General features: G+C 40.4%; 1 protein-coding gene across 2 annotated transcripts; it reads left to right on the forward strand.

Moving 5' to 3' along the window:
- Nucleotides 1-1011: 1011 nt before the first annotated feature.
- ALKBH3 (alkB homolog 3, alpha-ketoglutaratedependent dioxygenase) lies at nt 1012-22175 on the forward strand. 2 transcript variants are annotated; one of them, XM_032691613.1, is made up of 9 exons: nt 1012-1081; nt 2428-2540; nt 3661-3695; nt 4641-4688; nt 6270-6373; nt 7562-7650; nt 10569-10778; nt 19133-19231; nt 19764-22175. In XM_032691613.1, the coding sequence occupies exons 1-9, from the start codon at nt 1012-1014 to the stop codon at nt 19854-19856; spliced, it is 861 nt and encodes a 286-aa protein (XP_032547504.1). In that variant the 3' UTR covers nt 19857-22175. The 2 variants fall into 2 exon arrangements, with proteins under 2 accessions (XP_032547504.1, XP_032547505.1); XM_032691614.1 differs by lacking the exon at nt 1012-1081 and adding an exon at nt 1348-1477.
- The last annotated feature ends 3669 nt before the right edge of the window (nt 22176-25844 follow it).

Here is a 25844-nt window from a genome sequence, read left to right on the forward strand (position 1 = left end):
TGGCCTGAAGCTGAGTCGGGGGAGGTTTAGGTTGGATATTAGGAACAAGTTTGTCACCAGAGGGTGGTTAAGCACTGGAACGGTCTCCCAATGGAAATGATCATGGCACCAAGCCTTCTAGAATTCAAGAAGTGTTGGGACAATATTCTCAAACACATGGTGTGATTTTTGGGGCTATCCTGTGCAGAGCCAGGAGCTGGACTTAAGATGATCCTTGTGAGTCCCTTCCAGCTCAGGGTATTCTATGATTTAACAGTGCTGGTATTTTAAAATCACTGGAACACAAAATAAATTTTGTTTGAACTGTTAATTAAGCTATTAATAAGAAATAATTATCTCCAAATAACAATTTTCTAACTATTGAAGGTGTTTGGAAAGGTGTGTCAGGGAATAGCATGCATATCCATCTGGCACAGATGGAGGGATGCCCCTGTAAATGGGGTTCTCGGAGCCTGTGGTCACTCTGTGTTGTTGTGTTGGGCAGGCTGCAGTTTGGATTCCCACTCTCATGCTTCTCCTCAGGTCTTTTATTTTCTAAGCTGGAGCAGAGAATTGCTAACTTTAAGTAAAATTCAGGTAAAAATTTAAGTTTAACCTAAATTGCCCTAACTTCGATTTTGAATGTCTGTTCACCTTAGTGACTGAGGTACTGTGTACTCAATAGCTGCCCGTGTGCTTGGGAGTATCCTGGGCACCTGGCAGAAAACAGGAGGGCGTTTCTGTTGGTATCAGCCTTGTCCTCTTGCATTTCTGCTTCCAGGGCTGTTTTTGTCACCGGCGCAACTCAAGATCTGGAGCAGGGTGGGAGGCGAGTTCGGTGCCTGCACCTGCCGTCCCAGGGACAGGAAACCTTCAACTCTGCCCCTGCGTGCCGCGGCCGGAGGGCGGAGCACAGGGCTGGCGGCGGGGCCCGGGCGCAGGCTCAGCCGGGTCTCTGGGGCCCTCCGCCGGCGGAAGGGAGCGGAGCGCCGGGGCGGGTTGTGGCGGGGGCGGGCGGAGCTCCGGGCTGGGATGGCGGAGCGGCGGCTGCGGTCCCGTGTGCAGGGCGGCTGGGCCGGCGGCCCGGCGGGGCGGCCCGCAGGTAAGGAGGCCGGACAGCCGCCTCGCCAGCGCTGTGCGGCGCCCCGGGCGGGCCCGGCCCTGTGGGAAGCGCTGGGGCTGCCTTCCCCTTCCCTACAGACGGAGGGGAGAAAAGTGCCGACCTGGGCGCGGCGGCGAGCGCCGGGCAGTGGGACCGGCCTCCGGCTGCGCGGCCCCGAGGGTTGGCCCTGCTTACCCCGCTCCCCTCGGTAACGGGACTGCAGGTGTCCGAACACAGTTTTTGAGTAAAATTTGTATGTGTGCCGCAGGTGTGGCCGTTTTGGGTGCAGAACGCAAGGTATGGATGTGTTGCTAATGTGCACATTGAGGCGAGTGCACGGTACACATCTCCCAGAGAGATGAATGAGGCGAATAGAACTTGATGGAGCTGACTGGTGTGAGAATCAATAGTCACTTTTTATTCGTAAAACACAATATGTATCTTCGTTTACCTTTTCACGGTGAAAACATTGCAAAATAAAGAGAGCTGCTTGGAAGGGCTGGAGTTAACAACACAGTTCTTTTAACAAACATTGAAACCAAACCATACAGAGGCAGGAGACCACTTTGTAGGTTTCCAGTCTTGTAGGAGGAACTGGTTTGTTTTTGTGAACGTGCTCAAAACACTGTGTTCCACTCACCTGATTACAGTTCCCATAAAACTCCCATATCTCTGCAGACTGAGCATCCTAGGCAAGCTGATTTTTTTTTTTAATCGTGAAAAAACATAGCCAACTGTTATGATTTGTGCGTGTGGCCTGTAAATTTTCTGTCACAGGGGCATTTTATTCCACCTATTCCTAAAGGGATTAAAAAAAAATAATCCCATCTTTTGAATTATGCAGAATGAAGACTTTGTGTCAGATCTGTTTTAAAACCTGTTTGCATGTGTAAATAGAACACATGAAGTGGTATGCTTGAGTTCCTCTTCCATACTTTCTAATTTAAAAATCCTGTTTTAATAAAAATATTTCTCTCTTTTTTTCTTTTTTCCCCCCCCAAAAAAAAAAAGGTACAGAGGGAAGTAGTTTAGCTGCATGGGACAATTTTTGTTCACATGTCATAGGTGTTTGGTTTAGAATTGAAAGGTTCTAGATGTCATCCTTTCTGATAAAATGATGGTTTCATTTTTCTTTGTCTATAGATAACGAATATGTTTTTAAAAATTTCAGTTCCTGTGCAGTTTTAACTCTTAAGTAGTGTAAGTTTGGCTATCTCCTGGAGTCTCTGCCCAGCAGAGGAGAGTACTCCAAGGAATGATCCTGTAAATTCTTCCTAACTATATTTTTTGTATGATAATATTCTATTTCAAGTGATCCTTCTTTTTTTTTTCTCCCTTTGCTTTAGCACCTAAGGCACCTGTGGCGAGCAGCCTTGCCCCTGCAAATTCCAGACCGGCATGGATGAGGAAAGATCGGCCTCACACTCAAAAGCAATTTGTCTTTGAAAAGCCATCAGAGGTAAAAATTACACGGTAACTAGCAGAATCTCATCCATGATTAAACTTCAAATGATAAAAATGATAAAAAGTATTTGAGAATATAGTCTGTTGTTTAAAAACAATTAAAAACTCAGCTGAGCTGAACTTTGGGCTTTTACGAAGCAGAATTTGCAACTATCTCGCATATATGGCAAACAGACCCGAAAGAATATATTCTCCTAAATATTCAGAATGATGCAATGTCCTAATCATTGAGCTCTTTTTGTTTTCCTCAGTTGGGATATCTGTCTTGTTGCAGGCAAAGAGTATGGGATTCGTTTTATACACTTAATGTCCCATCAGCAGATGAAGAATATTGTGCTCTTTGCAGAAAGAGGGCAGCTCCTTTCTTGGGAAAAAAATAAATCATGAACACTTCTTTCTAAGCTAGACTTATTTCAAATGCTTGGAAGAATTGAAGGTGGTCTGGGAAGATTCTCCTTTCTCTGTGACAGAGCCCTGGTATCTATATAATACTGTATTTTGATCCTCTTGCTGGTACTGTGCAGTACCTCCATGCATCTCAGCACTCTGAGCTCAGAGAAGAGAAGCATAAATCCCTGAGACAACCAAAATGATAGCCAAGGCTGGATTAAACTACTCTGTCTTTTGTTTTAACAAAAACCAGCTATCTCAGCTGTGCAGACAATTTTACAGCATCAGCTCCTTCTCTGTTTGGCTTCTCTTGTGTTTTGCTCACGGACTGAGGCCTGGGGTTTGTTCATCTGTCCTGAAGTTAATCTAGATTTTTACTTGTGTGAGGATATTTTAATAAATGTAAGGATAAGAATTTTCTTGGTTGCAGTTGATAAATAGCAAGTATTATAACAATCCAAATAATTTAGAAATCAATGTCCTTTAGGGGGCAGTTGATTGTTAAAAACCAGCCTGCAATGGTAGCTGCATTTGAGTTTCTGTGGCGTGGAGGGAGCGGGTGGGTTGTTACTGCTCATGGATTGTCCAGAGGTATGTTTTCTCACTGCCATATCAGTGTGTGGCTATCCTGAGTCACTAGAGAAGACCTTTAGTTCCGTTTGACTAGAGTGTGCCAGGTACTTAGATATTTAATATTCATTGTGCTCTCTCTTGTTACCTTTTAGGTGGAGCGCAGAGTTCCTGAGGCAGGTGTGATAGAGTGAGTACACTGCTGACTTAACTGTCCCTCCTGCAGTTTTTCTGTCATTATGGTCGGTGGGAATCTGCTGGAAAAGAGTTCCTTCTCCACACACAACTGCCATGCCTTTGGAAGAAATTTCAGTAGAAAATTCAACCCTTTATCCTGAGCTGAGTGTATTATCAGGAGAGTCCAAATCTGTTAACTGGTTTTTATAGCTTTGGTGTAGCTGTGTAAGCCAGGAATAATGATTAATTGGACATTCTGGTTCAACAGAACTGCCATTATGTCTCCTTTGGTTAGCAGTGTACATTTTCCTGGAACAGTCCCTATGTAAACTATGCTGGAAATTACTTACTCTGGAATATACCAGGAGTATAGCTGGTATGGCAACTTCTTTGAAGGCTTGGAAAAGTAGCTGATAGTAAGTGTCACAGTGAAGCTGGATATATGTAGATCACTTACCTTTTGTGGTGAAATGGGGATCTTCTGAGGATAATTTTGGCATGAAGGGTGACTGATTGTGGTGGTGTATGGTGAAGTTTGAGATAATGAAGATTAAATATTCTTCAGTTTGGCTATCTTGGTGGAATTTTCTTACTCAGTGTGCCTATAAATGCAAACATAGTGATCTGAGTGCAGTCTTATGTGGTTGTCTCCTTTAGGTTCCCTGTGACATCCCTGTTTTATTTATCTCTAGAGCCCTAAAACTGTGTATTGAGCCCTTGGTGAAATGAAAGACAGGAAGTACACACAAACTCATTTGCTTCTGCAGCACCCCTTACTGCCTTACTCTGGCCCCTATCTCCAGGACATTATTGCTTCCCTTTTTTAATTTTCTTTTCTTTTTTTAAAGAAAAATTTCCCTAGTCCAGGCCTGCAGCAATTCTAGTCTGTGCTACCCAATCTAAGATAGTTTCTTGTTGTTTGTCTTTCTGATGTTTCTTTTCCTTTCTACATCCTCAGCAAGCCTGGTGTGTATGAGCTCAGCAAAGGACCAACTGGCATTTCTAGGTAAGTGGCTGAAACTTGTTGCTTGCTTTTGCAGAGTGATGTGATGATACTCAGATTTCTGAAGCCCAGTCTCTGCAGAGCATTCTGACTCTAGCAGCTGCACACTGCCCTTCCTGTGTATCATCTGTTTAGAGTACTTCTGGAAATACTTTAAGTATCAGGTAGCAGAGATTTACGTGGTTCTGAGCAGCACTGAAGAGAAGAAAAATAAACGTCTTGACATCTAGGGAGTACTGCATCTGGTGTGCTTGTCTGGAATAAGGACAAGGGGCTTTGTCCATTTGATTCATGATTCAGAATAAGTTGCTGCTGGAAGTTTGGGTTGGTATTCCTATATTAGCAAGTGCCCGATGTCTGTGTTGTACAGTTAAGAGCTGCCAAAAACTTTTAGCTGTAAATTGGACTTGTTTTAAATTAATCTAAAAAAAGCATTTAACTTCAGGCAGGTTTGGTAACTTTAGGGTTGTCTCTTTTGCTTATATGCCATGCCTTAATTATTTCAGCTTCAGGGCACTTCAAAACAATGCCTACTTGTTCTGTGATTTTGCTAACTAAAATGCATTTTACTTAACCTTGCTGATTTAAATGCAGTATCAGTATTAACCCTTTTCTTCTGAATTTGATACATTTTTATTAATTGTGGAAAAAACGCCAAGGACACAGTATTTTTTGTGCATTTATTTCAATTAATGTCTTCTTATTATTGTATTATTTTATTTTTGTGCCTTCTTCTTAATTTCTTCTAAAGGTGCGAATAAATTTTTATTGCATTTTTTAAAAGTAAAAGCTTTGATGAGCTAGAAAGAGACAAGATACGCAACCAGTTGGGTTACTCTGCATTTTCTGGAGTTTGTTTTCATAATATGCTGATGGAATCTATATATTTCTGGAAAGTTAATGATCAGATTTTGCATCTTTTTTTAGCATCTTTACTTTAGCACTTATTGTGATATCTTTGTAGCATGGAATACTTGTGAGAATAAACTGCTGTGAGCAGCATTCCTACTTTGCAGCCACTACCAGTGGCTGTAGTTCTTGAATGACTGTTAGTAAAGTCAAAATATCAAATGTACATAGAGAAATAAAAAAATAGGAGAGATTAAATACTGTAGGGTTCTTGTGCTTGGAAAAGGAGAATAGAATGGCAGTAGGGATAAAGGGCTGTCAAATTCTGAGTGACATGGAGATGGTGAATAAAGAGCAATTATTTACTTATGTTGATTGTATTACCATAATCAGGGCTATTTGATTTATCAAATGTGAAGCAAAAGGATGCCATTTTTCATAGTACGTTACTGATTCTGGGATTCATGGTATATTGGTGATGTTGTGTTTTTATAAGTTTTGAAAAGCAACTACACATGTTTGGTGAGGGTTAGACTCCACAGGAGCTCTTCTGTTCTCTCCTTCACACCTGCTTTTGGCTGTGGTCAGAAACAGGATACTGGACTTTGACTTTTGATCTGATGCATTACAGCCATTTTTAATTGCTTTGGGAATCCTGGAAATTAGAACATTTTACCAAAGCAGGTATAGAAATGTATATTCCTTCCATCTTTTCTTTATCTTTTTTGTCCTTAGGATTCATTTGATTCCTGGCTTTATTGACTCAGAACAGGCAGACTGGATGTTTGAACAACTCCTCCAAGACATACCCTGGGGTCAGCGAACTCACATCAGGCAGGGTAAGGAGTGTGTAGACCAGCTTTTCAGGTCATTCCAAAGTCAGTTCAGTAACAAAATCTGTGCACTGTTTGTAATTGTTTTTATTTTTTGTATTACCACTCCTTCAGATTTCCTTGCAGGTTTTCTGTGCATATCTGAAGAGTACTGCTGTTTATTTTTCAATCTCTATCACCTTGTTACTATTGCCAATTAAATGAAATCTTTCCAAATTAAACTTGCCTGTCATCTCCAGTTCCTTTTCTCACAATTTTCTTAAGATTAAGTCTGGTCACCATCCCTTCATGTAGTCTCCCAGTGATGCTGTAAAAGCTATGCTTTGACATTTCTGTTGCGAGCTACATTTTTTGCCTCTTTCACTTAGAATCCCAGCAGAGCATGTTCCTTTTTGCCTTGTCTTTACTTATTAGTTCCAGTATGCAGTAAGAGAAGAGACTGCTATTCTGGATTTGTTCACTAAGGGGCACCTGTTCTAGCTAAATTTTGATTTCAGTCAGGAATGGATGTAAGATAGTGTATCAGAGTAACAAGACTGGAAAATGTCTTCAGCATGTGTATTTCTTGGCTTGCAATAAAGGTACAGTATAATGGAGAATGTTACCTGTCAAGCATGAGAAACAGTTACCAAGATAGTCTTTTCAGAAGTTGAAAGTATTTTTAACTTTATCCTTATATTACACCACAGAGCAGGCACGCATTTGGCAAAATATTACTTGTGTCCAACCTTGCTACATTATGCTTCTGTAATGTCCCACTGATGTTACTGTCCTTTCCACTTCACTCTTTCCAGTGGATCCCTCTGCATCTTGCAAGTTATGCCATCATATTGGGCACTGGAACCAGGAGAATGTAAAACAAGCCAGAATTATAAATAAAATCTCAGTTTCATTTTGTCATCTTTAACTCATCCAGTCCTTGCCCTTTCTGGCATAGGGGCAAGAAAATGGATGTGGTTTCAAGATTCTGGCAGGATAATTCCTCCTGCAGAGACAGGCCTGATTTCAAATAATCTCATTCCTTCATATGAGTTCATTATGTAAAGCTGAGGATTTTAAAGGGCTGCTTTTTAATTTTAGGTGAACGGACAGTCTCTTTTTGATCAAGTTTCTTGGCAGAATTGCATCATCTTTCCATTTTCAAACCCTTTGATAAAGCAACTGAGAAAGTCTTCCTGTTTTTCTTTTTCTCAGAAGTATCTTTTGAGGAACCACGGCTTACATCCTGGTATGGGGAACTTCCTTACACCTACTCCAGGATAACAATGCAGCCAAATCCAAATGTATGTATATGCTTACAGTTTCCTTATATTATTGCCTACATAGAAATCCTTTGCAGAGATCAAGAAACAAAAATTCCCTCTATCCTTTACTCTTATGTAGAGTATCTGTTAACTTTTCATTTGTGATCAGCAACAGTTTCTACTGGATTGTGGACAGTTTTATAAAATAAACTTTGTGAGTGATTTACCTGAGAGGAGCGCGATTTAGTTGCTAAATGTTGCCAAAAGAAAGCTGTCACTCTAGAGTTTAAAAGTCTGCTTTTGGGTCACTGTAGCTTTGGATGAAACTCTGAATGGCTCTGTGTGACTTACTCCAAGGATCTTTATATGGGAGGTTGTATTGCACACAATCATACTGAGTTTTTTGTTGTAAAGATACAATAATATCAATTACTGAAATGGTTACTTTCAGAAACACTTAGACTCAGTACTGCTTAAATGAGAATTTGGGCATATTTTGATTCCTGTGTGGATGCTATGAAATTCACACATGCAACCAGTCTGCTCAGCAACTCCAGATTGTATGAGGTAATTTCCCACGCTGTTTTGGAAGAGTTAAAAGCCTTCTGAGTGATGCAGTGATGTTTTGTTCCTGCTTGTGCACTCTCCCTCTCTCTCTCTCCTTCTCTTCCTCTGTCTCTCTGTCTTCCAGCCTGTTGTCCCATCAGCCTGTCTCCTGGTATTGCTTTGTTTGAAATTTCCATGGCAGTAGACTACAGTGTTCTGAACCATAAATTAGGTGTCACTGTTGAAGGCTGGGTAGCATGAGAGAAAAGCGTCCCAGGTCCCAGAACTGCTGCCAAAGCAGGGTATCTCCTAGCAGAGCTCACTTTGGGAAAAGTTGGAAAGACATTATTTAACGTGATGAATTGTGAAGATTTTGTAGTCTCAAAAATACTGTAGTTAAAAATTATAACCTATGCAACTTGTGGTGGTAATATAGGCATTTTTTTTGGTACTCATTTGTGAAATACTAGTTTAAATGGACTTTTCTGGAAGCTGAGTGGCTTTAGGGATTGGAACTGCCCCCACAGAATCATTCTGTTGTATACTAATGACTTAAATCCAGTTCAGAACTGCCTGGTGTGGAAGCCATTGCTGCTCAGAGGTTGGATAGAGCCCATATACCCTGAATTTTCACAGTTTCATCTCAGTTCGCATAAAGATCAGAGTTAGCACTCATTGGACCACTGGCTTGTTTTTCTCATCCAAAAGGTACAAGGCCTAAATTGGTCACACATGCTGATTCTGTCTTTTAGCCCTGAATAATTCGTCTGTTTACCAAGAGAAACTCAAACAGAAAGTTAGGTGCACTGGGAAACTTGCATGCCTGGGGGCCAGTCCTTCCCTAGCTGTCCACAGGCAGATACATGGGTAGACTGCACATGGACACTCTGACATTTCACTTGGCTTTGTATATGGCAGTACCTGAAGCTAGAAGAAGCAGTGGATGGTATAAAAAGCACAGTCCTTATCAGTAGAAAATGGTTTCTATCACAAAAGTGTCTTGAGTGTAATGTAATTTAGTGCACAAAACCAATTACTGCCTTAAACACTTGATCTGTAGGAGTAATTAGCTTTGTGTGCCTCCTTTTTTTGTTTGGTAAGAGTTGGTGTGATTACGGCATCGCTAGATTTGATCCAGTGCTCATGCCTAAATGAATTTTGGTATTAGAAAATGTTTCTTTGTAAGCAGTAATATAGTTGGTGACACAGTAATCTTTCAACAAAATTACTTCCACTGCAGCAGGTTTTTAGTGGGGTTTCCAGTACGAAATACACTATATGGTAACATTTTTAGTAATACATACTTTTGTGATAGGAATTGAAGAAATCTGGTCCTAGTTGGTCACTGAAAAATGCTTTCAATAATTCCTGTTGTACTCTTATGCACATTCAGGCAACCCAATTGCAAGAAAACCCCTTTTCAGGTGGTATTACTGATTTCCCTACATTTCCCATAGCTGCAAGCTATGTTTATATATGATTAATTATTCACATGATACTTAATACTTGAAGGAGTGACTTAGTTAGAAATACTCCAGTAGAGAAAGATGGTATGCAGTATGACCAGTAAGTTAAATGCACCTTAAATGTGGGTAAACTTGGAAAGAAGGAAGTGCAGCCTTGATTATTAGAGGTGGATACTAGAAAATAATTCCTGCTGTCTGTTGCTTCTTTTGCCAGTGATGCACTGGGAGATTTGGAATCAGTTTCCTATCCTCTCTTGATCTCTGTTTCTGCTTATATAATGGGCAAAAATTCTGACCTACATTACTTTGGCTTTTTTTCTTTATATACTTGTGTAGTTCTTAAAAGCATTCTGACAGATGAAAGACATGATGTAAATTTATAACATTAAATAATTGGACTGAGTTGCAATGGTATGTACAGAGCTGCCCTGGGCTGTGGAGTCAGCAGGATGTTAGCAAAGGGAAGGATGAAATTCCAGCCAGTCACATTGGTTTTGTGACCCACTGGAAAGTTACAATGTTGGAGTCAAAACCCCAAGAGGTGATGAGTTGAGCTCAACAAGCTGTGCTGACAGAGCGGGGACAGGGGGCCACATTAGGCCAACTGCCTCCTCTTGTTCTCTGTCAACAGCTGCAGGCAATTGAGAGCATATCATTTAGTCCCTGATTGCCTGCATTAGTGTGAAAGGCAGCCTGGCTTCACAGTTTCAAGGGATGATTTGGTATTGAGCGATGGGTAACGTATGCATATTTCACAGAAAGCCCGTTCCTCCGCCTTGCTAAAAATATAATCAGAATTGTGGTGAGTCATTTGTTTGATTTTAAGTTTATTGTGATTCAAGTGCAGTATATTTTGTTCCTTAGTAGTTTTCACCCTGTGTGTTATGTTACCTGCCGTGTGCCTGCTTTCATTGCATTTCCCCTTCCCCTCTGCACTGACCACAGTGGCATCCTCTGCTGACCGTGCTGAAGGAGCGCATTGAAGAGTTCACTGGCCACACCTTCAACTCTCTTCTCTGCAACCTCTACCGAAATGAGAAGGATAGTGTGGACTGGCACAGTGACGATGAACCATCGCTGGGAAAAAACCCCACCATTGCCTCACTCAGCTTTGGTGCTACTCGGACCTTTGAGATGAGGAAGAAACCTTCCCCTGTGAGTGTTTATATTGCACTTAGACAGTCTTACAGCTACTAATATGTTTATTATTTGCCCCCTGTTTAGAGAACTTAATTACAAAAGTTTTTCACAGTTAATAATGACAGCAGAACAGACAGTTCTGTGGAATAAACTTACGGATCAAGAAATGCATCGCGTGGAACTTGAAATCCGGAGGATGGGGATAGGACCACTCTAATAGTGTGCTGTAGTGAAACTGTGACCTGAGCACCTTTCTGCCTAAATAAGGGTGTTTCCTGGTACTTAAAATGAGATCATTGATGCTGAAAGTCAGCTTATTCTGTGCAAGTGAATCAAAGAGTTGGTACCATTTTCTTAAACTCAGGCCAACGTTATGTAAAGCATAATGTGGGATGAAGAGTAGTTCTGACTGCTCTTTAACAATGTTTGTGTTTTGATGCGTGTGTTCAGATTGAGGGACAGTGAACAAAGGGAAGAAGCTCATTTCTTTTTCATAAAATACCATGGAAACTGTTGCATCATACTTCACAGACTAAACAGAGATCCTTTACTTTGATAAGGAGGCATGCGTGGAATGTCATTTCAGGAGATAGTTTGTGATTCAGTAGTGAATACTTTTTCTAGATAAAATGCCATACTTTGGAATGCTGTGTTTACAAGCCAACTTAAACTTGGCAGTTTATATTTATCCAAGTAAAGGATTTTACCTTATTTTAGAATGTCCTTTTCAGATGTATTTTCTACTTTTGTAGTCTTTGAGAACTTCAGGAAAAAGTTTGCTGTCTGCTTATATTGCTATTTATTATGAATAAGTAATACAGAAAGCAGAGGTGATGATTATCAGCCTACTGGAAAACTGTGCTGACATACTGAAATCTCCCCTTCAAGAGTCATTGGGTCACCTAGTCATGAACAGCAAAGGTCAGAAATTGAATCTGAAAACAAATAAATAATTTGTATTTTTCACCAGTTCTCTAATTTGTAAATTCTTTGTTGTCTGAAGTGAATGTAATATTGGTTCTTGAGTATGAGATTACATAACTAATGCATTATGTCAGTGGGCACACCGTGAGTAAGTATCCTTGATGCTGTGTTGATGACAAAATGTCAGCTGGAAAGTTCGTTCTTCTAGGAAACTGTAAATGGTGCTTGGATTCATTTCTAGAAGTGCCCATGTTCACCATCAATGGATCAGAATAAAAGCCATTTAGATTTCAGTATAAACTTTGCAGGTTCCCTCTTAAAAATCAATCTGAGTTCTTGAGTAAGATGTCTTTTTTTTCTATTTTCTGCAAAGACCCTACAATGAACAAAGGGGGAAATTCAGTCTGTGCCATTCATAGTTGGCTTCTGTCTTTGATCTGTACTGCACGGTCTCTTCCCTTTTCTTCCTGACACAGATGATTTTCTATAGATGTATTCCTCAAGCTCTCCTCATTTTTCTTCAGCACCTTTGACAGGATATTTCTGACTAGCTGAATCTTGCTATCTGTAAAGTGTATTCCTTTTGCAAGTGCGACATGCCTGTTTCTGAGGTAGAATCCCCATGTGTAGTGATCTTCAAATAAGTTGCTATTAAGTACATCCTGTGTCTAAGGGAACTCACGCTTAATAATTACATGGCACACATTACGTATTCTTTGCACGTTCTCAAAGCCTGCAGTTTTCTGAGAGCATCCTGTGACACCACATGCTTTGCCAAGTGGGAGTTTCAAGAGGCTTTAATGGAAATTACAACCTTTCAGGCTGTACCACCAAATAAGTAATTTTCATACTCTGTTGTACTGCAGCGTTCTCTCTTTCATTAAGAGAAAGTTAAAACTGATTGTAGATATTTGAAGTTTGAACATTACTTTGTTCAAAAGCAAGATACAGGAAGAGCAATGTAGTCTAGGGAAAAGGAATTCAGATTAGCAGTCATCACAGATGCTCAGGCTCTCCCTGGTTTGTAATCTGCCAGTATCGGTACATTGGGTTTTCCAGAGTTAGTCTTCACTGAGGAGGGAAAGAGAAAGTAAATGCTTTTCCTCCCATAATTAAACCTCTTTGAAGGCCAACATTCTACTATTTCAGATTCTAGGATTTCAAAGGCCTTTATTTCCCTCTGTTCTTGTAGGTCCTTTTAAGTATTTTGAATTGAAAGATGTAATGAACATAATAGTTGCCTGTGTGGAATCATGTACTGTTACAAAACAGTCTGTACCACAAGTGAGGTCACATCTTGAAGGGCTACTGAAGAGTACTAGATAAGAGCCTACAGACTTCACTTTGTGTTGGTATCTCTACAAATGTTTTCCAGATTATATCTTGAAATGTGATTGAACTTACTAGTGAATAAAATCCCATTTCTCTAGCTGAAAAGACAACCAGTAGTGTTGGTGAGTTGTTTCTTTTGTGCATGTTTGTGTGAATTTCAGCATTTGTCTGGTAGTGATTTGGTAGCATTTACATAAGCCACTCTGAAACAGTCGCACAATGAAATCTTTTTTTCCTTGGCAAAAATTAAACAACAAAAAAAGTTACTGAGGTGCAAGTGGTATTTTTTTTTCCCTGAAAATTGTTCTAGAGTGAGGGGAAGGAAAGGTTCAGTCCTGTTTTTCTTTTTTGATGAGTACTGTACTGGATGAATAAGTGTTCGTCATATAATAGAGGGTAAAGGAGTGTAGAGACATACATAGCCTATTGAATCTGCTTAAACAAGCATAATAATTCTTACTGGGTTTTCAGCCCAGTGCATGTAAAAAAAGCTAAAAATACATTTCAGGTGTAAATTCCCCCCTAAAATAAGGATACTTTTCATGGAAATTAACATGGTATCAGAAACTGTTTTATTTTTCCTGCTGGGATTTTTTGTTTTAAGCATTCATTCTTCTAAATATGGCCTTTTCTGTTTATTTGGACCAGTTATGTGGTTGTAGCTGATATTTTTCCTTTACTTTAAATGGTTTCTAGGTTTTTCTGAATGCCTACTTGGTAGTTCAAAGTCCACAGTGGTCTGATTTCTTCTAGTTCCAGTAAATTACTTTTACTTTCCTCTTGCTTTCTTGTTGTAGCTCCTGCCTACACCGAAACCAGGAGACAAATGCTTTGCTTTAGAGCTGTGATTCATGCACAGTTCGCACACAGCTACTGGTTTAGTCAACAAGTCCTCTCATGCTTGTCTACAGTGTGTCACCACTGCAGCACTGTGACCTGCTCCCATTCTCCACACGGTCTCAAGCCCTCAGTCCCACTTGTACATGACTTCATCCTCCTGCTCGAGAGAAATTGATTCCACTCTGTTAGATGGGTCTTTCCAGTAGAGCCTCACTACCATTTTTCCTGTTGTCATTGCTCAACTCTGAGACCGTGCCAGGTTATCTGATTAGGTCCTCCTGGAAGCTGAGTGTGAAATGTTAGTTCAGCAGTGAAGGGTGGTGCTTGAAGTCCCATTAAGCTCCCACATTCCACTGGGAGGTGCTCTGTGGCAGAGGTCTGGGTGCCATAAGGACCATCTGGGTGCCGTTGCCCAGCGAACTGCTGTGTGAACTGTGGAAGGAGTTAGAACGCCAGCTGCCAGCTTGCTCTTTTTCCATCTGTAACCAAGGAAACTGATGGGTGCTGGAAAGAGAGGGAGCTTCACGTGTGTGTTAGATAATAGCAGGATGTTCATGATGTTCTAAGAATCAGCCTTCATATGGGTCTGTCCTTCAAATGAATCACTAAAGTACAATCTTTTTCTTCTGTCCTTGAGTAGCTGTTCTAGCAGCAGGTAAAGATCACCTAGTACTTTTGGAAACAGGCCTGACAGGCCTAATGGAACATGAATGTGGGACTATATGGAGCACAGTAGAAAGAGATTCAGATCAGGATGAGGAGGATTGAACTTTTACATTGGCATGAAGGAGGCTTGCAGACAGCCTGGCTGCAGAGGAGGAGGAGGTATTGTCCACCGGTGTTGGCAGGACTTGAGAAACTATAGACAAGCAGAGAGGAAGATGGGAGTGCTTTAGAGCTATCTCACTTGCAGTCTGCTAGGTCAGCTGCAGAAAGACCAAGGGAGTTTAAGGATAGGCCTGTGGAGGCAGGCAGGTGTATTATGTGAGGAAAGGGCAGTATGACTGATATTCATTATTACTAAACACATAAAGAAGAGAACCACAGTGAGGATTTTGTGAGAGAGAGAATAAACTGGTAAAAATGCAGAAGTACTGATAGATGAGACTGCTTTGTTGTGAAGGAGAGTGTTTACACAGCTGGTGGCAGAGGAGTAAACTGAAAAAGAGGGATACAAGCAAGATGAAGTCTGAAAAATAGGAGATCTTTAAGTTTTGTAAGGATAATTCTCTTGCTAATAGGTAAATAGGTGAAGCAGAAGAACTAGAAGCCACCATTCTCCATGCTAACTTTAGCCATTGAGAATTATTTTGCATCATTTGCCTGTATAACTACATTATTATTTATACTTTTTTCTGCAGGGTGTTTCTGTTTGCTTTTCCTTATAATAGAAGAAGCTTTCACACTATCCAGAACCCATTTCCTACTGCTATAGCAGTAAACTTTCCTGAGACTTAAGAAACAAACTTGGGTGATATGTATAGATTTATACTAGATCTTTTCTCTTTTTTATTTTGATACCATTTTAAGAAAACAACCTTGATGGAATCCAGGAGTACTTACAGATTTTGTATTCACAGCTTCCCATCAAATCACACTGAGCTTTCCTCACTTATTAACTGTAGTTACAGTAGTTACTGTACTTGGACAGTGTAAAGCTTGATTGCATTATGTGGAACTCAAGATTATGAAAATTCTAGTGTACTAAAAACCAGAACAGTTGCTTTACTATTCCTGTTCTTATAAGCAGTTGGTTTTGTCATACACATACAGAGTTACAAAGTGAATTTATAAAAGTTACCTGATGCACTCCTTTAGATGTTTGTTACCAGAAAACCTTTTCTGGCTTAGATGTCAAAAATAAATCTCCTTCATAAACTTCTTGACCTCTGAAACAACTGAGTTTTCTGTATGTCATCAGTTCTAGGGATAAAAGCTCTTAAATGAGCTTTGGTTGACACTGTTAGTAACGACATGTAAGAAGGTAAAAACTTATTGTTCACTGGCTTATCAAAACCAATTGACATTAAAATCTCTTTTTCTAAGTAAAACAAAGCTCAGAGATGCCCCATTTAAAACAGAAAGTAACTTGCTTTTACATCGTGACTTTTCTAAGCCAAAAGGATGTTTTCTCCTAAATCATTTATCTTAGCAGAATTCCTTTTTAATGAAGATGAGCAAGAGATAAAAATAAGTCCACTGTTGTCCATCCACAAAGTGAAATGATGTAATCCTCTGAAATAGAAAATAGCTGTGCAATGATATTTCTCTGCTTTTCATCAGCAGTCATGTTTTTAATACCTATTTTTGAAATTTTTTTCTTGTTTTCACTGAAGTTAAGAAAATATTTTTGGCATTATACCTTACTTTTAATAGAATGAGATAAATGGCTAATAATTTTAGAGGCTTAAAAAATATGTTTTACTTTGTCTTTGCAAGGAATACGTATTAAAAGTGTTTCTGAGTGCCTTCAGCTCTCCTTGATTCCAGAGGTTTAGTGAGGTTAATCAATCACCAGCACAGCCTTGGGCCCTTAGGTATCCCCAAGGAATGCAGAAGTCTGGAGTGGACAGCCAGTGAGTGCTGGCAGTTTCACCAGCAGTACTGAATAGCCTTGTTCTGTCACACTGGGACTTCCGATCCCAGATGGGAACAGAAGGTGACACTGGTGCAAATAAATAGTCAATTACCTCAAGTGATGCTTTTTATTGTCGAGAGCTGATTTGATCCCAATCCAGCTCTTTGGCATTTTAGAAGATTTGCAGTCTTCCTTCTTATCTGCGTCTTTTTTATAAACGCACACACTCCCAGTTGTTTTCCTGAAAATCAAACTCTGTTTTAGTCTAGGACATAATTTTCCCAGTAATTGTTACTTTACCTCATTATTTTGAGCTTTTCAATAAGCCACGATCTTTTCAAAAGACAAACCTGTATCAAGTTGTGCCACTGCACAGTTAAGCTTCAAGGAACTTAGTTAAAATTTTTGAAAATATGAGCTTTGTAAAAGCATTAAAATGTGTTGGATGAGAGCTGTTGGGTCTTTCTGATGATTCTCAAAAGACTATATCTGCGTTTTTATGACCAATTAGTGTTTTCTTTGAACTGTTGGGTTTGTGCAGAGTCCTATTAGTTTTCCTGAATGATTCAACATGCGGCTGAAATCTGAAGACCTTGTAACATTAGTTTCTGTTTCAGAAATGTGGATCTTCTGTCAGTGTGAGGTAGATATATACCTGTACCTCAACCTTAAATCTTACTGTGATAATTCCATTTTCCCAGTCTCAGTTTTCCTATACTGTTTCAAGTTCCTTTGTGTCTGTTTCTGTTACAAGTGACAAAAGTTGTGACCTCTCATCTCTTCTGCCCAAGAAGTACAATTTCATTTTACATGACAGTTGTGACAAATGCTACTCTGTTGGTAACAGGCTTTGTGGTCTGGAGTAATTGCTACCTTCAGCTGAGTCTGAAATAATTGAGCATTGTCTTCTCCTAAACACTCAGCAAGTATGATTTTAGGAGTCCACTAACCATTATAAGAAACAGGAAGAGAAAATACTTCCTAACTAATTAAAAACTAAAAAATCTGAAGCATTTGTTGTGCAGCTGTCTAAGATGTGTTGTCTTTTACAGGAACACTCATGCTTTAGCAGCTCAAACCTGGCCTTAATATTTTTTCTCATCTCTTCGTAGTAATTGTGTATTTCTGCCATTTTTTTTTTCAAGAACAAATAACTGGTTTGATGATCTCTTTGGAAGAAAAGCTAGATTCCAGAGGTTTAGTGAGCTTAATCAATCACTGGCAGACTAGAGGTACTTCTAGAGGCAGTGGTGCAATAGCAAGTACATACTGAGGCTATCTGTTTGCTATATGCAGTATATTCTGAAAAAGGTTAGCCCTGTACTTGTAGAGTGTAGACGCTGAGAACCTGTCATGCTCTTTAGTTTTCAGTGAAGGACACTTATTATCCACTTTACACTTTCAAGCTATCTACGGCTTTCTGTAACTTAAAAGTAAAATACCTGAAGTCCCTTTCCTTTCAACGCTAATTAAAATATTTCTCCAACTCCTCCTCTCTCTAAAATAATCCCGGTATTTTGCAGGTGATTTCATGTCTGAAACTTCCCTGAATTCCTCATTTCAGAGAGTTGCTTTCTATTTTTTCCTAAATAGCTTCCTAAGTTAGCAATAGAGATCTATGAAAGATAAAATACATACTGCCAATCTGTATTTGGAGGGCATCCTGGTTTTCCTATTCGCATTTCAATATTAATGAAGTAATCAAAGTGCTAACATTAAGTAGGCCAGATGTTAAATGGAAGTTGTTCAAGGTTTGTAGCATTTCTTTCTGCAGCTATTGAAGGCTAAAATGAGAAAATATCAAAGGATTACATAGAGCATTATAATACCTGCCCATGTGGCATTCTGGAAGGTACTTAATGTCATCCATAGTATGATTTCATGATTTTATTTACTGTCATGATTGACAAAAAAAAGAACTGTGTGCTCATAATAGACTTCCTTGAGCAATTTGACTTAGCAGTGTATTAGTCTGATTTAAAATTGGAAGGGATAGTGCAAAGGAATAGAGAGTTGCTATTCCCATTGATGTGGCATATGTGAGACTACTACTGTGGTGTTACTATGTCCAGTTGCTATATTTGAGCTTTAAGAAAGTTGTATATAATCTAAAGACATACCAAAAGGTTGCAAATTATTTTCCTTTAGCAGTCTGTTTGGCTTATTGATGATACAGTTTGAGACAACTTGTTTTACAAAGTACTGCAGGAAAAGGAGATTTATTTATTTTTTTAGATAGGAAAAGCTCTTCATCCAGCAGCTAATACAATACCAGCATGTAACGTCCAAACCAAGGCAAATCTAGAATAGCAGGAAGATGTGTATTTTTGATGAAGTAGTTAACTAGTGGAATCAGGGTGGCTATTGCAGAATGTCTCCACACTGAACTGTTTATTTTAAGAGTGGATGTTTCCAAAAGGTTCTCAGCCTTGCTTAGAATTTTGCACTAAATGTAGGAACTTGTTGAACTTTACCTGTATTGTACAGGCAGTGAGATACAGTGGCTTCTTTCATTGTTAAAATGCTTGACTACTGGACTTTGTATGAAATACAGATACAGAAAAGTTTAGTTAGACTTCTTGATCTTAGAAGAGCTTCCTCCTCCCCCCTTACAGCTTTTTAAGCTCTGCTGTAGAGGACTGGTTTTCTACCAAATGCAGTACCCACTTCTTCAGTGTCTAATGTTTCTTTTTAGGAAGAGAATGGAGACTATACTTATGTAGAAAGACTAAAAATCCCCCTTGATCACGGGACTCTCTTGATGATGGAAGGAGCTACCCAGGCGGATTGGCAGGTAAGAACTCCCTGATGCTGTTTGTGTGGTTTACTTGCAGTGCAGTTTTCCAGATATGCCCAAGACACTCCCATAAAGTTATGGGACATTCTGCTTCCAGTGACACAGTTGTTTTCCAGGGCATCAGTACTGCTTTCTGCCTCAGAATTTGAAAGCAGCCAAAGAAACAATGGGTTTTCTTTCAAGTGCTAAGTGATGCAATAGGAATCAGCTCAGATTTTCCAGCATTAAAGTTCAGTAATGACAGTTGCAGCCTGCAGTGGAAAGAGTAAAATCAGTATAGGAAGATGGGATATCAAAGTGTTGTAGCTTAATTTAAGAAGTCTACAGTAATATACAAAGACCTTTTGTTTTCAGTGGCTCTGAGCAGTCAGAACCTGATTTTTTTGCCTTACCTAAATGTTTAGAAATGTGAATAAAAAAACATCACAGGAAATGAAGGTTTTATTCATTGTTTGATTACTTGTATTTTAAATGCACAAGGTCATGCTTTTTTTTTTCTTGTTTCTTTTTTCCCTAATGCCACTTACAGCATCGAGTGCCTAAGGAATATCATTCTAGAGATGCACGGATAAACTTGACCTTTAGGATCATTTATCCAGAATCTGATGGAGTTTGGGAGTGAAGAGGCACTTGGACATCGTTGGGTGTACATCCACAGCAGATCCAGACCCTCAGATTGCCACAGATTCAAAGGAAGCCTTACAGGAACAGAGTTCCACGAAATACATGATGGGGAAAAGAGTCGCTATTATGAAGATCTCTGGCAATCAAAAGCTGCCTGTGTTACGTGGACAGAAATTACATGCTGTTACATGGTATTGAATTGCAGGCTTTAAGTTTGTGAAACAACAATGATTGTTCTTAAAAGAACACAAAGCACGTGAAAGATTTGAGAGGTCCCATCTGGAGCAGAAAGATTCAGTGAGCAGATAGTTTTGCCTCTTGTCTTGACTCTCCTTTACCCTTAAGAAGTGATCTTTGAGGTAATGCCAAGATGGGTTTCTTTGATGTAAAGCCATCTCTGTATGTGTATAGCAATGATAAAGCTGCACTTGGTGATGTTCTCAAAGTATTACTCATTTCATCAAGAGGCAGTGCATTGCTGTTTATCTGTAGGTTGCAGAGTCTTTTCCAATTAAGCAATCAGTTTCATAATTTAAACAACTACTTGAATTATACCCGTGTCTCCTAGAACAGAGGACCAAGGCTCTTTTCTGCCACGCACTCTGTGGTCAGACTTTATCCTGTTTATCCATTTAGAGAGGACAAAGCAAAGGCAAGTGACAGAGACCTTGGCCATGAGCCTTATCACTCAGGTTGGAGCTGCCCATGGCTTGAGTATTAGCAGTCCTCCATCCCTGCTGGCTTAAAACTGTTACCTCTGTGTCTTAGGCGGGAAAATAGACACAAAGAGACGGGAAAAAATTACTTGCAGAATTTGCTAATAAATTCTTGGTTTATTTTTTGTTTTTAGCATGACTGAGTTGTGGCTTCCATTGATTTCAGGTGGGAGAGAAAATGTCATCATCTCTAAAAATTAGGCTTGTGCTGCCAGATTTGATACCTAGAAGAATTGGTCCAAATATTTGGAACTAAATTATTGCAAATCTACACTAAGTAGAGTGTAGTAGCACCAGGCACAATACTCACATTGGTGCTACTACTCCTAGGTCAGTGCATATTGCATTAAAGAATAGTACTTGGAGGGTTATCTCTTGAACCTCTGCTGTTACAGATCAGCAGTCAGCACCTCAGGCCTGATTCTAGGTTGACTTGATGGAATTCTTGAAGTTTGCCTGCATCAGGTGCAACTCACCTGGTGGTGGGAAGCAGTGAGCTGGTGACTGCAGTCTGGATGTTAAGTCAGGTGTGCTGCCTACATGATTAAGTTCTCACTGCAGATAGATGGTATCCACTGTACAGGATTAAAACATAGGTTTGGTCTGTCTTCACTGTGCCTGAAGTAGAATTTAAGCACAGGTAAATACTCCATGCCTTGTAACATGTTAGCTTTGTTAAGCAAGCTAATATACCTCTTTAGGGTAAGAATAAGCTGGTGTTTATAAAATATCTGTCTTTTTTTAGCCAGCATTTGCTGTGGTTTAAATTCTTACTTGATGAGAACAGTCAAGTTATAAATACTCAGTTATGCCTATGTTTTAATGTTATTGATGACCTAAAGGACAGGCTGTTGAGCCATTTCAGTCTCTGTGATCTGAAATTGGGCATAATCATTTTCTAGAATCATTTTCTCTACGATATATTCTACACTGTACATTATTCTTCTAAAATGAATGAATGTTATTAGAAAACTTACTCTGTTATCTAATGATGTCTTCACTTTCATCTCAGTTTGTTCAGAAGTATACTTTTGGAGTATATGTAATGTTAATTCCTTGAATTTTAATCTAAGATCTAAGTTCTGTGATGTATCTCCTGGGAACCACTGTTGAAGGAAGCAGACACTTGCTTCCATGTTTACTTTCATTGGGTCACTGGAGCTTTGTGCACATCTCTGTACATGTGTCCAGGTTTGGCAGTCCTGTCAGAGAGTGTTTTTCCTTAACCAAGGGACAGTGCTAATTTCTCCAGGTATTCTGAGAAGGCAACACTTTAGCCTTTATCAGTTCATACAGGCCACATTTATTTTCACTGGGTTAAGAGCTGTCATGGTTGAAGAGAGCATAGGAGATGGGGACAAGTCAGGAACTCTTAACCCCCTCAAACCTCAGCCTATGGAAATTGCAACTCATTTGAATTCGATGAATCTATGGCACATAACTGATGGTAGGCCCTGGAGGCTGATGCTGTGGAAGAGCAGTTTTTCACTTCCTTTCTTGGTTTCAGTTTATAATGTTTGCAAATTATAGTTTAGTTTCTTTACTTCCTTTGATTTGGGAGAAGGCCAAGTTTTCCTTTCCAACAATAAAATGATTTATAAGATAAATGCTTTATCCCCCAGAGCTCTGTTCCGTGATACCTTTTTGTTGCTGGCGTCTGCTATGTTCTGCTCTCTCTCACGTGTCAAGTGTGCTGTATCCAAATCTGGTTGACAGTGGGGAGAAGGCATACGGCATCATTCCTCCCGGTGTCCTGAGTGTCCTGGCTGCAAGGGGAACAGTTGGCCTAGAGGTCAGGTTTCTTTGTCAGCTGGGAACTTGTGGGTCCTTCCTTCCTCCCCCCACCTCCTCCCTAAAAAAGTCACCTAGCCAGGTGGTAGCAGATTGCAACATCCTGCCTGCCAGAACAGCAGGAAATGGCTTTGAGCAGAGGAGATTCCAGCCCACATCTCCTCGGGAGGTCTTTCTGCAGGGATGTTTTTCCTGTAGGTAGAAATTTGTTCCTGAATGCTGAGACACTCTTGCAATTTTCAAAATGTATGTGTGCAAAAGTGAGATTTGAGAAGTCTTGAGCCTGGTGGTGTTCCCACAGTACCTAAAGATTTTTCACTAGAGAACAGGGCAACATGAAAATTTCTTGTGTACTGTTCAGCAGTTTCTGCTGTTGGAGTCAAGTGCAGAGGGCAGCATATTTAGAATGCTAAACGCTCAGTTAGGTTCCATTCTTTAACTTAAAGATAGGTGGAGGAACCTTTCCCCTAGTAACATGGATTTGAAAACAATATTTCTGAAAATACCACCCAAGACTTATTTTCCAGTTATAAAGTTTCCTTTCTTCCTTCCCAGGACTGTTTTTGCAGTACAATATTCTCAGCCAGTAAGTTTTAGAAAAATTATTTAAACTCAGAATACATTAAGTTAAAGTAAAATATATAGTTAATACATATGGAGGATTCGAGGGCAGGGAAGTTGCTTGGGGGTTTTGCTTTTGCTGTTATTACCAGACACTGTTCATATGAGGGACTGCAGTGATACTAAGAGCTGCTTTGCCTACAGAGCACCTCTAAATTTTATTTTCCACATTCCTTTTATTCCTGTGTCTCACAAACTACCTTTTGGAGCCTTTTCCTCTCCCCTCTCCCTTTCATTGTCATTTGTTCCTATTTAGTTACATCTCATATGCTCCCTGCTGCAGGTGTGATTATTTTTTTACGTAGAAGATATAAACTGTGAGTTTACTCTTTTCCTGTTTCTTAGAAACATAGAATGTTTTGGGTCGGAAGGGACCTTAAAGATTTCAGCAGAGTATGTGTGTCTCTTCCAAGAAAAGCTCAAAAACTGCATTCCTTTGAACTGTTCATTGTCTGTGGCTTTCAAGCAGAGGGGAGTCTACTAGTAATCCCAGTTAAGATTCCCTTTTCCAAAACAGCCATGACCTTTTCCAAAATGGCCCTAGGAATTGATGCTAAGTAGAGGATGAATGGAAGCTGTCTTTGGTAAGGATGGATGGTGGCCTGCCTCCATGAGGGAACATGCAGGATGGAGCTGTTCTGAAAAAACCCACAACTGGTTCCAGCACAAATTCTTGATGAGGTTGGAGTGTATCTGACTGAATACTGCACTGTTGGGCCACACTGGGTTAATCTGAGTACACACCATTTAAAATCAATAACAAAGTTCTGTCATTTCTCTGCCCCGTGTTTTTTTTTTTTTTTTTTTTTTTTTTTTTGGTGAAAAGAACTGTAAGATTTTCAGTTTTGATTAACTTTAAAGTTGCAGATAGTTTTATTCCTTCTGTGTCAGATTAATTCTAGCTGTGTATTTTCTACTTGTCATGTTGGGCTTAGTATAGCTACATATAGTAATATATAGCTAGAATAGTAATGTGGAAGGAGACAGGGTGCCAGGAAGGGGTTAAGAAATCAGAATTTTCATACAGTAGTATTGGCAAAGTAGAGAGGACTGTTTTTCTGGGGTTTGGGATAGAAGAACGTGTGTATGATGGCTGCTGCAAATCTGTAACGCCTCCTCCTCAAGTGCTGCTACTATTGCCATAGCTAAAAGGCATTTAACACCCACTTTGCCTTTTCTGGTCATAAACCTTTTCAGAGTGGATATGAAAGCTGCCTCACTATGTTTTGTTTTCAAGGTGCTTCTTTTCCATCCTTGAGGTTTCCATAGCAACCTGGAACATTTGTTTAAATTGGAGCTCCCTGGCCTTTCCTCCCTGTGCGTAACTTCTGCTGAGATCTTGCAGGTATCATCTCTTCTTGGCACACCTGAGAGTGACTGGTGAGGGTTACAGAGGGGCTCAGCAGCAGTTGGCCATGAGAGTGTTTTCTCCCCTGTTGCCCTATTTAATTTACCTCATTCTTCTTCTGTGTAGCATTCAGTACAGCTTTGTGGAGTTATTACAAACTCCCTTGAAGTTGGCAGGTCTTTGGTGGCTCACACTGGAGAGGCACATCTTGGGGGAGCTAGGAGGCCTTATTTGAAGTAAAGAAAGTAAGAACTGTATTGAAGAATTTTAATCAGAATGTGGAGCAAGGAGGTCTGTTCCATGGCCCCCATTGTTTAATTTAGATTTCACAGCAGAAACAAAAACTTTGTTCTGTACACACAGGAGGTTTTGCTGGCTGAGCAAGACTCAGAGCAGAGTCTTCAAGCCACAGGGGATCATCCTGGCAGACAGTGCTCATTGGATCCAGCATGATGCTCAACCAAAAGTTGTTTCTGACTATAGCTGCGTGTGCAGCTGCTTTGCTGGTCACAGAGGGTGATTTTTATTCTGTTGCTCTAGTCCCATGGTGGAGACATCACATAGGTCCACACTGAAGAGTGGGTTGGTTATAGCTGATCTCTGAGCTGCCAGTGCCCTCCTCAGCTCCTGGGCACGTGTTTCCAGCAATGCCTATGTGCCAAGGCAGGCTGCCATGCAACCTGCAGTGGCTGACCTGGAGAAGTAAGCTGCCAGAGCATGATCCCTTATAGCAGAAAAGAGCAGAAAACAGGCTACTTGGAGGAACTCACAGGCTAAAAGGAGCCGTGGTGTTGGGTAGGATGGGATTTGTAGCTGTGACTTATCACTGGCCATTGGGTCCACATCATCATTAGGGAGGGCTGCGGGAAGGCTTCTTGCCCTGAAGAGCTTCTGATGCAGAGAGCAGAAGATAAAGCAGGAGTGAGCAGAGACGTGATTTGCCAGGGGGTGTACTGGCCTAGATACATAACCCACAGTCCCAGCCTGGTGCTGGGTTTGTTAGGCTGCAGAATTTAAGTGGTTCCCGGTTCTTTCTCCCACGTCTTGCTTTCTGGAGGCAGGTCCATGCTGGATTTCTGCGCTGTGCCGAGGAAAAGACAGCCTGGCTGACTGGCATGTCATGCCTTTAGCTTGAGTTATCGGGGGGGGGGCTTGGAAAGGAGGGGCCACAAGATGCAGACTGCTCAATTTTTTGGAAGAAGCAAGGGCTAGTAGTGCAAGAGGGATTTAAAATTGCCTGGTGGTGTTTTCTGTTGGGAAGCAGTGAATGGCTGCAGGCTGAGCATGGCCAGGATGCAGCACTGGTGCCCACTCAACCCTCCCCTGCTCAGGGGAGGGGAGGCAGCAGGCACATCAGTAGGGCAGCGTCTGAAAAACTGTACCTACAGCAGCCTTTGCCAATATCTGCGGTTTCCCAGCGTCGATGAAGCCATCACAACTCATAGCAGAGAAGAGATTGCTACCCTGGAACAGGCTGACAAGCCAGCCTGAAGAAATCCTCCCAGACCTC

This window comes from Chiroxiphia lanceolata, chromosome 6 (assembly GCF_009829145.1).
Source record: "Chiroxiphia lanceolata isolate bChiLan1 chromosome 6, bChiLan1.pri, whole genome shotgun sequence".
NCBI classification, from domain to species: domain Eukaryota; kingdom Metazoa; phylum Chordata; class Aves; order Passeriformes; family Pipridae; genus Chiroxiphia; species Chiroxiphia lanceolata.

Coding starts and splice junctions, on each gene's coding strand:
- ALKBH3 (XM_032691613.1), top strand. CDS start 1,012: ATGGCGGAGCGGCGGCTGCGGTCCCGTGTGCAGGGCGGCTGGGCCGGC. Junction 3,696..4,640: donor CCTGAGGCAGGTGTGATAGA/GTGAGTACACTG, acceptor CTACATCCTCAG/CAAGCCTGGTGTGTATGAGC. Junction 19,232..19,763: donor CTACCCAGGCGGATTGGCAG/GTAAGAACTCCC, acceptor TGCCACTTACAG/CATCGAGTGCCTAAGGAATA.